We start from the raw sequence: 11,744 nt of genomic DNA on the forward strand, positions 1-11,744 counted from the left end.
GTAGATTTTTCTCGATTCGGGGAAATATATACTCCCTGTGGTAATATATTACCTAATTGTTATTCCTGTATGATGGTTTAAATCAGAACTACGTTCGGTTAAAACTAATTTGAATTCAAATCAAGATCTTTTTGTTTGTTGAAAAGTAGAGTAAAGTTTGAGTAATTTCACACAAAACGAAACATCTAATTATTCGATGATTGCACGCAGGAGCTTGTAAAGTTCTGTTGCTATGACAGAAAAATTTTGTCGGTATCAAAAAATGATTTCTTTTTTTTCGAGTTCTAGATAATGCATCACTTGCGTATGGAAAATATGAGACTGCCAATAAAAGTCTAACGACGAATCAATAAGCGAAAATATGTATTAAATGTCAGAATTGGGTTTTTCTTTTGTGATATCTCGGCATTTAGGCACATTTTGCGTATTTCAAAGCAAAATTAAAATGATAAGCATCAAAATAAATAAATCACTTTCAGCTGTTTGGCCAACTGTAATTCATTTCCTAGATTTTATCACCGAGTATTTCAAAAACTTCCCGGTTATTGCTCCACTTTTAAATGTAGTTTTTGATGAAAATTTTGTCGTTATGGAACTTGTGTAATGTTATTGCTGTAAGAACATGCAATGGTACTTTCAATACGTATGACTTATATCATAATTCAAAATTGGAAGTAAATTTTGTTTGTAATTTTTGTAATAGTTTCTACTTTACAGTTATAAGTTAATTAGCTTCATACTACATCTAAGTTTCCATCAAATCCCTAGAAGTTACTTAGCCAAATACATAAACTGGTTTAGGCATTGAGATTGTAAATGACAAGTTCTTCTTCTTATTCGATCGAAAACACTAACCATTACCAAGTCCATCAAGATGTTATGCAGTTTGAAAAATCAAGTTAAAATATTTCCTTCTTTAATTTTTGCGATTTTATCATGTTTACTGATAATATTTATTGTTGGTATCACTCATAAAGCCAATTATAACACAAATGTTGGATTCGAGAAAAAATATGAATACGCATACACAATGCAAGGTGAGGTTTTTAAATAGTTTTTTTTTCTTTCGTACATTTTATCTTACTTCAAAAAATATTTTTTTTAGATACTCGTGAACAGTTGGGAAATTTTTGTAAATTTCCATTTTTATTCTTTGCAAACTATGACGTCGAAGATGGGATTTACAATGTTGAGTACGTTTAGTTATACAAAATTTTAGTTTTGACACTCAATAATTTTTTTTGAGGTACAACTCTGTATAAAATTTTTAAAGTACCAATGAGAATAATAAACCTTAAAGAACAGGGTAACTTTATTTAAGTCAAGCTGATGGAGACATTTATGATCAATGACAAAACTATATGAAACATAGATAGAAATAATTGGAAAAATATCAAACAAATGAATTGAAAACAAATAGAGTTTCCAACTTGGCTGGTACTGAACATCAGAATTGACTAATTTTATAATAATTACATAACAATAGAAAAGTGCAATAGCTAAGAAAAGTGCAATAATAACATAATAGCTGAGACTAGTTGGCAGAAAACACAAATAATAAAAATAAATTTAGAAGTAAATTACTACATCAATTTTTTAAAAAATGGTGAAAAAGATACGTGACGAGCCTGTTCCTTAATAGTCTGGTAGTAATTCTCCCTTATCTAATGGAAACACATCTAGTTCAGAGATGAATAAATTCTGCGAAAGTCTTCAATGATAGCATTCCTAGAAGATTTTCAAGCTGTTAATGTGATGTAATATGAGCAATCAGGTCGATTCGTCCACAGTTCCAAGAAAATTCTCATTTTTCACAATACTAATTGGAACTGAGAGTTTCATGAAATTTAATGGAACTTAACAGGAAGATTTGAGTTAAATTCCCATTTAGAATATGTTTCCTTTATTTATTCCGACTTAGAAAACAACTTCCGTTATTGTTAAATTTTTTCCTAAAGTATTTTAAATTTTAAACCATAAACTATGATTCTACTGTATTTTTGTAATGCAGACTATAAATATCAAAGAAGTAAAATATTCATGATGTCAAGAACTAATCCAAAATAACAAAACAAAATTGTAAATTTTAAGCCCTGAAGACGATTGTGTTCCTGATGAATTGAACAAATACGTTAATTTTTCAACAACTAGTGTTCTGACATATCGACCTCAGCCGATAACAAATTTGAGCCTGGAGCCAATCAGGTTTGTCCCAAAACGTGACTTATTGAAACGAAAAATATTCAATCAATTTAGGTGTGCATATCAAACAAATAACGGCTTATCAAAGCAATTTTTCGAGGTAAGAAAATGTGGTAAATAAGTGAGTGAAAAAAATCAATTCAATTATTTCAGATTGAACCCAACGTTCCTATTCAAATTCCTCATTATAACTTTTTGGTTTCTTGCAAAAGAAATGAAAAAGAAGTGTTTGTGAAGCCATTCGTCAATTTTGGTGTAATACCAAAGGTTTGTAGCAAACTTATTTTTATAATAGTATAATGTGGCATTCAAATTTTCAGTTTTCAGAAATTTGAAAACAGTTTCAAATCTTGGTACTAATAAATCTTGAAAAACCTATTGAAGCAATTTTTCCAAAACATTTTTTATTTTTAAGGAAGTGCCAGGAGAATCTGTTGCTGTAATATTACTTCCATCTATAAATCATATGCTTTTTACCAAGAAAATAATACGAACCAAAACTGTTATGCAAAAGAACGGTTTCAAATTTGCTCAAATGTTGAATATGGTAACATTTGACATCGAGAATATGTTTCTAATTATTAGATTTCAGAAAGAAACCAAACCATTTCTGGATCTTCTTTTAGAACTTGGCATTTCTAGTGAAATTAGTGTATTTCAACAAGCAAAGAAACATAATTTTACTACTTTCTTTTCCGGACCCCAACAAATTCGGGAATTAATCGATGTAGACTACGATACTATGGAACATAGAAATTATATTTCCAATAATCTTATTGATGAGAACTTTTGTCTTCAAGATGGAAGGGTTTCTTTTTTGTGAATTAAAATTTTGATAAAATTGATTTTTGAAGAAACTTATGGATGATCAGTTGGAGAATATGGAATTGTTTTTGGAAAGTACGAGTGAATCGAAATTTTTCGCTTTGATGTTTTTAGATGATTATGGAAGCCAAAAAAGTTTGATCGATTTTGATTTAAGGTAATTCGACAGGTTTATAAAATCTTTACTAGAATTAAATATTTCAGTAATATGTTCACTCGATTACAACAGAAAGGAATATTTAAAAGCACGACATTCATTGTAACAACCTACAATTTGTCAGCCAAGTAAGTTTTATGAAAGATTAATTTTTAAATTGAAATAAAACATATTTTCATGAAAATTGGGAAAAATTGGAAATTTTAAGACAAAAAAAATCATGTGTTAAGGGGTAACAATTTAAACTCGGAACTCTAGTATTGTTTTTCAATACATTTGAATAATACTTGTTGCAAGACTCGTGTAATAATTTGTTTTATTACGTCAAATGTGCCATTGTTTTTTTCCGTATTTCAATTTCTAATAATGCACTTTTGATCGACAGAACAACAAATAACATTAAGTAAAATCGCCATAAACACAATTCTTGAAATTGTTTTTCTTGGAAATGTGACAATGTAAAATCAAAAAATGGTAGACCAAAGGTAAATAGTAATAATTTCAATGCAATTTTAGTTTTCAAAAAATAAAGGGAGCGCGAAAATGCCTAATATGTAATGCCTAATATGATACATGTGGATTCCATTATAGATCGACAATTCTAGCATACGTGTAACACCTTCCGAATGCAATTTTGCATTAAATTGAAGGTTACATATTTGTACGGTACCCAATATTTTCTGATTCGTTAAAAATATGAGAACATTGAGCACGCGAATAGACTCCAGGCAAGTAATAGTTTTTAAACATGCAAATTGTTTTCATAGAAATGATATGTTCATTCAAAGATTAGAAATTTGTTCTCTGAGAAAAAAGTTTCCAGAGAGAAATCAAACAAATAATCTCTGAAAAAAGTTTGGATTGTGTTTCGAAGAACAAACAGAAAAATTGACAGAAAATTGAGTATACCTTCCAATACTCATAATAATATTTTTCTATACATTTGATTTTTTCTTGTTACTTCTTACTTCGAACGTTTTTCTTGAATATACAAAATAAATTTGAAACCAATTTTTCAAAGAAAACTCAAAAACTGAACTTTAAAACTAAAAAGTGTTTACTGTATATTATTGTTTCAGAGAAGTAACAGATGAGCAATCTAAAAATCCATTTTTCGCAGTCAGACTTTCCGACACTTTAATGAAATCTCATAAGACAGAATCACACTTTCTTCATTTAAACTTTCATAGGTAATTCATCAAAGTCTCTTAAAATTGAATCGATTCAATTTTCAGACTGTTAACTACTTCTAATTCTTATCATTTGATAATGAACTTACTTGATCCAAAAACATCATTCAATCTTTCTCCATTTTCATTACAGTCAACAACAAGATCTTGCCAATCAGAAAACTTATCCGACGAAATATGTCTTTGTATGAAACCGGTGAGAAAATGAAAACAAAAGCATTTATTGGTATAACAATATAAAATGTAATTTAGATTCCAGTTCCTGATTTCATAAATCCAGTTAACATAAATTTCATGCAAAAGCTAGAAAAGGAGTTTGGGAAGGAAATCAAAATGTACAAGTGTGTTCAATCATTTGAAATGGGAAATCAAACGGCATTCTTTGAATACGACAATTCAAAGTAAAGTTTACGAATAAAAATATAAGGATATTAAAAAATAATTCTGATTTCAGAGGAAAAATTCGAATCGTGGAGTTGTCGGCTAAAGCAAGAGTGTTAGGAAAGAGACGGAATATAGTTTAGCTTATCGCAATTTTAGTAAATATTTTCAAGTTTTAGATAGATGTTCCTCTCAAGAAAACATTCATCTACGATGTTGTTCTTGAGACTTTCCGGGAATTTGACTATGCTAGAATAATTCGTGGTCATGAAGTGCAAATTCCTATTGTTAGGTGAGAAAAGAAAATTTTAAAAAATTCAATTCTAATCATGGGGCAAAAGTAACCATGCTGTGAAGTACAAAAGAACCTACCTGCGAGACGACCTACGTCTCTTTCGTGGCTAAAAGCTTACCAACACTCTACATGAATGTTTCTTTTTAATTTCCAATCAAAGCAATCAAGTGAGAAAGGTTTACATAAATATAAAAATCAAACAGTCTTAGCAGGATTAACAATTAACCGTTAATTGTACATTAAAATATTTAAACATTTATTTTTCAGCATTTGTGTTCTATAAAAATCAAAAAAAGGAGAATGAAACATCATAACGGGACGTTTGTGTCATTGAAAAGAGATCGAAACAAATGAGCAACAACTACTAAAAATGATGGATATGTTCTTAATAAATAATGGCATTTTTCATCCCATAAAATTGTTCAATAATCCACCAAATCCTGCGAGAGGTCCTTGCATCATTCCTTGACTTTGATGACTTTGTTGCAAAGCGTTCACATTTGCAGACATTCCAGAATTTCGACAATTATAGCTACTGATTGGGAGACCGATCAAGTTGATTCCAGATGTTTGACACTAGAAAAACAATAGGATTAATTTTCAAATTATTAAAATTAAGTCTTACATTATATTGATCTTGCTTTGCTGCAATATGGTTTCTATTCATATTTTTATTCCAATTTTTCTGTTGAAATCCAGGTTGTTGCCATCCTCCTGGACCCCCTCCCCATCCTCCTGGACCTCCACCCCATCCTCCCCATTGTCGTTTCACTCGGCTCTGAAAATTTTAGCATAAATAATTATTCAATTTTAATTTTTATTCGAATTGGGCGTTGGAGAATTGTGTTCTCAAAAAAAAAAAAATAAAGAGGGAAATTTATTCTCACTAAATAATCATGCTCAAATTTGGCAAGAACAATTAAATTAAATGAAAATATTTTCTAGAATTAAAAAAATCTAACCTGAATTAATCCGCCGGATATAATCGAAACCAGGAACAAAAGTAAAATAATAATTCGAGTATTCATAATTTATCAGTGATTTGGGACACAGGACACGATCATCAATAATGCCTTCATTTTTATACGGAAATCAAAACTCAACCTGACCGGCCTCCTATCCCCTTATTTGACAACCTGTTATGTTGGACGAGTGTAATATTTCAGATCGGATCGGGCGAACAGAACAAAAATCAAAATAAAAGTTACGTTGGAATTGTAATGAATCGGCCAAACAGACCGTTTTCTTCATGACTTAATTGAGTTCCTGCAAGTGTCATTTTGTTTTTTCAAAGTTACACAAGACACAATTCGGAGATTTCGAATTCGTAGTAAATGACGAATTCTCGAAATGTCTTCATTGTTTTTCTTATGAGATGAACTTGATCAACATGTTTCTTAAATGGCCGTATCGTATTCACTAGTAAAGGGAACAGCCTAACTTTAAAACTAATCATTTTTGGAAACAAATGAACCTGGAAGCTGGTTCGCCGGAATAATTTATCATACGCCTTGCTATCAGGGAAGATCTGAAAACTACACCGACTTAATTGGAATTTAAAAAATGGGAATACATTTTGTAATAAAGTAAGTGTTCATCTTTTCATGTTTTAAAACATTAACCAAATTTTCGAGAGTCATAGTCCAATCTTGTTTGAAAATATTTGTGAGAACCCCGTAGTGCACTACATAAGGTTAAAACGGAATAAATGTTTTGCGCTCTCATATTCATTATTTTTCTCATTTTGACTTTTCTATTTGATAGTAATAACTTTGAGTCAGTGAGAAACACTGCCTATGAATGCTTTTCTTGCTTTCTAATTTGAACACCTTTCAAGCCAAGTTCAAAACCGGTTGTGAATTATTTTCAAACTTTATCTTGAAGATCTTCCAGAGATTTCTTGACTTTGCCCCAAACTAGCCTGTTAGATTAAATACTACAGACAGCTTGAAGTTGGACTATCGTCAGTGGGGTAATACCTTAATCTAAACATATCCTGATGAATAGATATAAATAAATAAATAAACATATAACATTCTAACATGTCCGAATATACCTAATAATGATGAAAAAAATCTAAAACTTTTTTACAATCTTCCAAACAAAACCAATTCGGAAATGTGTTGAACATTTGAACTTTTGTTCCACTTCACACAGTCATTGTTTTGACCTATTCTAATTAAGCCAAACTTTGACGTCATCCAGATTTTACGTAGGTTTTTTGGTGTCTCGTCTCTTTTTTAAGACTTATTTCGTCAAATTCATTCCGAAAATTAAGTTGAGGCTAGTAATTTGTCAAACAGGTTCTTCTATCGGTCGATGAATGCAACAATCGAAATGTAAGTGGTAGATGATTGAAATGTTGAAATGATGAAGGTTGATTGATTGGGGTAATTGAAAAATTTACATATAAATGAAAAGAGATGCTTTTTTGAATAATTAACGTACCAGACTTTAAAAAACATTATTTCTATACTTGTTTGTCTAATAGTTTTCAAGATGGAAAATATTCGAGACCAAGTTTCGCTTTTTTTTAATTTGTGATTGCCGAAAACATATTTATGTATTATGTGTTCACTATTCAAGCTCAAAATATCATACACTTCAAATTTGTTTCCGTTTCTGAAAAAAAATGTTTTCAATAAAAATTGTTATAAGTGTACGGTTTTTCATAAATCGTCTAATAATCTTTTCTGACATATTGTATATTTTTTTAGATTTCAGAATATTTTTTAATGGAACAAGTTGGGACTAGAAGTTTCTGAAAAATAAATTTTACACTTGAAATCCAAAAAAATCATATACAATTCTAAGAATATCAATATAATTACAAATTGTCTGAAGCTCTGAGGCTTAATTGTATAAAAAAGTGTCTTCTTCCATTTAAAATAACAAAATTTACTCTTTGATCTAGGTAATAAAACCAGCGAATTGGTAATTTATCTTGTCTCCATTTTCATCACAACCACTTATCACCCAGAAGTGATAAACAAGAGAAAGAAATCAGATCCTTTATTTTCTTCATTCCGACTACCAAGGTCGACTCCGAATCAGAAATGGATTGATGATTCGACCGGGAGACGGCGATGTCATTAACGAGAGGTAAAAGAGAAACAAACAACGACGAAGACGATTTTGCAGCCGTGGAAAATCAAAAGTAGGTGGTAGGAGAGAAATAGACAAATTCCCGCCAATCAACCACAATCATTGGACATCCTCGCACGTCTTCTTTATTTTCCTATTTAGAATTCCACTGTTTTCCTGATGCCACGTCATTATGCCTTCTGCCGAATGAGAAACTGCGAGGGAAAAGTAAATTTGGATAGAAGTGTCAAGAAGGTAGTGATTATGAATAGGAGAACTAGTTGTTTGGAGTAACAGTTCTTCAATTCGTTTTCCATAAATTCTTCTTTTGTCTACATTGTTTCTGTTTCTCCGTCGTCGTTTACCTCTTCGAATTCTAATTTCTTTTCTCCACAACTCAACACCCAATTATTTACTTTCCATCTCTTTTTCAACACAGAAATGTGAAACGGCGACCTTTTTGGTGTTGTCCATTCTATCCTATTTGTTGTTTATCACTTATCAATGTCTCTCTTCTTCTTCTTCTTGAAGACACAATTTGATTAAGCGACGTTCTCTCTCTCTCTTTTCATCCACTTTCACGCTCAATCTCATTTTACAAGTTAACGTCTACCATCTTCGTACAATTTTTGTGTTTTCTAACCCAATTAACTAAATAGAAAACTATTTGATCATTTTCAGAATCAAGTGGTAAGATAATCCGGAAACAATGACAATATCCTATGACGAGGAGTTCTCCTCGTTGATGCTCCGATGGAGAGGATCCATTTGGAAGGCTGTGCTCAAGGATCTCATTGGTTTCTATATTGCATATTATATTGTGCTCGCTTTTCAGGTAATATACATTTAGGACTTTAAAAATTAGGCTTGACGTCTCGCCTACAATTCAAGAATTTCGTAGGACGTTGTTGATCGTATATTTTGAAATTTGTGATAACTTTAGAAGTTTTTTAAAAAAATGTTATTTAAATAATTTACCGTATTTCCTCTATTAGTTTTGCACCTCCATTAGTTTTGCATCTAAAATCACTAATCGAAAATTAGTTTTGCACCCCTTCATTTGTTCCCCTTTTTTGAATTCAAAATTTGCATTATAAAATCGTTCTAAAAATTAGGAAAACTCTTACAGACTTGGTATAACAAGTCAAAATTGGCAAAGTATGAGTACAACTCGGACAATTTTTGCGTATGAGTCGTAAAATTCATCCATTTTGGTTCATAAGTTGTCATTGAAATTGATGATATTTTGTCATAACTTAATGGAAAACATGAGAAAAAACCTGTTCGAAAATTAGTTTTGCACCCTCTATTAGTTTTGCATCAAGTTAGGTGTCCGAAAATTAGTTTTGCATGCTATGCTAATAGAGGAAATACGGTACATCGCAAAAAATCTCACGAAATATTTAGAATTATTTTAAGAAGTTTTCATGCATTTTCAAATAAAATCACGATTTTTAACATCCGTTTCAATTTTTCAAAAGATTCCACTTTCGTTCGGAGGTTGTAAAGTCATTACCACAAAAAAAAGATTTACTGATAAATTATTTTATTGGTACTGGAATCGTTAATAACAGTTAAACATGCTTCATTTTAATTTTCTGGAAATTTTTGTATGAATCTAATTAAATCTAATTAAAAAACTAATTATTAGAATTGTTGAATAATTTTTCTGGATTTTTTGAAAGATTTGTTTAGATTATCAAATTGTGATTAAATTATTATTTTCCAATTCTGATTCATAAAAATAACTTTGAAATTTTCAGTGGTATTTATTGGATGAGAAAGGTAAAGAATACTTCACTGGATGGATTATGTGGTGTGAAATTGGAGCACAGTACATTCCACTTTCATTCTTACTTGGTTTTTTCGTTTCTCTTATCGTTGCGAGATGGTTAGTCAATTTCCATTCTTTCAGGCACAAAACATTTATTTTTAGGTGGGAACAGTTCAATTGTATCTCTTGGCCTGACAAGATGATGATTATGGTTTCCGCATGCCTTCCCGGCAACGAAAACATGGTGGTCCGTCAAACAATTGCTCGTTGGAGCAGTCTCCAAGCAGCAATTGCATGGTCCGGTGTTTCAGTGAAGACGCTGAAACGATTCCCGACTGAACGGCACATGGTTGCATCAAAATTGATGACTGAAGAGGAATACGATTTGTATATGAACACAGATGCTCCACATGGAAAGTGGTTTATTCCAATTTTATGGATTGTTAATTTAATTAAGAAACAGAAACAAAAAGGAATTATTGATTCGATTCAAATGGATATGCTCCTCAAACAGGTTTATTGCTTCTTTTTAAAATCATTATAAATAAGAAAAAGAACAATTGAAGAAACTCATTGCTCAAAATGTTACGGAAAAACTGTCAAAGATTTATTTATTTATTTTTTGCTTCAAATGAATTATTTAAACAAGAATACCAAAAACTGAATAATTTCCACATCAGATGGTAGCTCGAATCCTCGCCTAACTGAAATTATTTATGTTTGCTAATAGTTGGTTGGGCGGAAAATGTTGATTTCAGGAGGTATGAAACTATATAAAAAGTAAAATAAATCTCTCCAAGCAAACATTTTTTCAATGAAATATTCGATTTTTTGTTGTTTGCCTTTTTCTAAATTAAAATTTTCAGGTCTACAGTTATCGTGATGGATTTGCTATGCTCTTCGTTTACGATTGGATCAAAATTCCACTCGTGTATACTCAAGTTGTTGCCATTGCCACATATGGTTACTTCTTTATTTGTCTTATTGGAAGACAGCCAAAACTTGATCAAAGAAGTATGGAAAAGGAAATCACTATTCTTTTCCCTATTTTCACAACTTTCCAAATGCTTTTCTACCTTGGTTGGTTGAAGGTCGGACAGTATCTTATGAATCCATTTGGAGAAGACGATGATGATTTTGGTAGGAACTTTCAGATTTTCAATTCGAAAAAAAATTTCAGAGCTGAACTACGTTCTTGACAGAAATACAGCTATTGCTCACATGATGGCTTCTGAACTTTCTGATCAACTTCCATCAATTGGAGCTCCAATGGTTCCAGCAGTTCCACATACAAGAGCTTCTTTCAAAATTCAGGATGTGATACCTAAATCTCATCTTGCCGGTTTTAAGCTTTCTGAAGCTGAGATGAAATTAATTAAGCCAGAAGATTTAGAAGAGCATGAAAGATTGATGGAAGAAACAAAAGTAACTAATAGACAAAGACTTGGAACTCTTGTTAGAGCTCTTGAAAAGAAGTAAGCATTTTTAAATTAATTGCATTTTAAAATGAAATAAACTACCAGAAGTCGTACAAATGCTACTATTAATGAAGATGACGAGGAGTAAGAGAAAGCCACTGGAAACTTTTTAGACTTATATATTATCCTTCAAATCGTTTCAATCATCCACATGATCACTTCTTATTGCCAAAGTTCTTAATAATTTGTTAATTGTAATATGGTTTTTTTCTTTTTAAATCCGTTGGATAAATCTTTGAAAAACTACAAACACGCCTGTTCACACCTTTCACTTCATCTGAGATTCCGATAAAATCTGATCGAAAATGAATTGCAACTTCCTTGAGGATTGGGTATAAATACAAAGTTCTGGAATTTT

General features: G+C 31.0%; 3 protein-coding genes and 4 non-coding genes across 7 annotated transcripts; 4 read left to right on the forward strand and 3 right to left on the reverse strand.

The window, feature by feature from the left end:
* Nucleotides 1–856: 856 nt before the first annotated feature.
* F32G8.2 (uncharacterized protein) lies at nt 857–5,333 on the forward strand (the record flags this gene model as incomplete). Its single annotated transcript, NM_073305.4, has 15 exons — nt 857–1,037; nt 1,106–1,193; nt 2,092–2,205; nt 2,257–2,302; nt 2,356–2,469; nt 2,618–2,749; nt 2,795–3,010; nt 3,057–3,184; nt 3,232–3,312; nt 4,264–4,374; nt 4,420–4,570; nt 4,627–4,775; nt 4,829–4,892; nt 4,935–5,047; nt 5,318–5,333. The coding sequence occupies exons 1-15, from the start codon at nt 875–877 to the stop codon at nt 5,331–5,333; spliced, it is 1,686 nt and encodes a 561-aa protein (NP_505706.3). The 5' UTR covers nt 857–874.
* Nucleotides 3,553–3,573, reverse strand: 21ur-14682. Its single transcript, NR_069302.1, has one exon.
* Nucleotides 5,283–6,179, reverse strand: F32G8.3 (uncharacterized protein). The gene is made up of 3 exons (NM_073306.3): nt 6,013–6,179; nt 5,676–5,828; nt 5,283–5,626 (listed from the first exon to the last, which is right to left on the reverse strand). Exons 1-3 carry the CDS (start codon nt 6,076–6,078, stop codon nt 5,456–5,458), a joined length of 390 nt encoding a protein of 129 aa, NP_505707.1. The 5' UTR covers nt 6,079–6,179; the 3' UTR covers nt 5,283–5,455.
* Nucleotides 6,180–7,288: 1,109 nt separating this feature from the next.
* Nucleotides 7,289–7,438, forward strand: F32G8.8. Its single transcript, NR_069303.1, has one exon. It is a non-coding gene; the product is annotated as an Unclassified non-coding RNA F32G8.8 (non-coding RNA).
* A 598-nt stretch (nt 7,439–8,036) lies between these two features.
* F32G8.11 lies at nt 8,037–8,186 on the forward strand. The gene has a single exon (NR_069304.1). It is a non-coding gene; the product is annotated as an Unclassified non-coding RNA F32G8.11 (non-coding RNA).
* Nucleotides 8,187–8,650: 464 nt separating this feature from the next.
* F32G8.12 lies at nt 8,651–8,774 on the reverse strand. The gene has a single exon (NR_069305.1). It is a non-coding gene; the product is annotated as an Unclassified non-coding RNA F32G8.12 (non-coding RNA).
* A 41-nt stretch (nt 8,775–8,815) lies between these two features.
* best-14 (Bestrophin homolog 14) lies at nt 8,816–11,628 on the forward strand. The gene is made up of 6 exons (NM_073307.6): nt 8,816–8,969; nt 9,898–10,025; nt 10,071–10,422; nt 10,775–11,048; nt 11,089–11,383; nt 11,432–11,628. Exons 1-6 carry the CDS (start codon nt 8,844–8,846, stop codon nt 11,472–11,474), a joined length of 1,218 nt encoding a protein of 405 aa, NP_505708.2. The 5' UTR covers nt 8,816–8,843; the 3' UTR covers nt 11,475–11,628.
* Nucleotides 11,629–11,744: the final 116 nt, after the last annotated feature.

This window comes from Caenorhabditis elegans, chromosome V (genome assembly GCF_000002985.6).
Source record: "Caenorhabditis elegans chromosome V".
NCBI classification, from domain to species: Eukaryota; Metazoa; Nematoda; class Chromadorea; order Rhabditida; family Rhabditidae; genus Caenorhabditis; species Caenorhabditis elegans.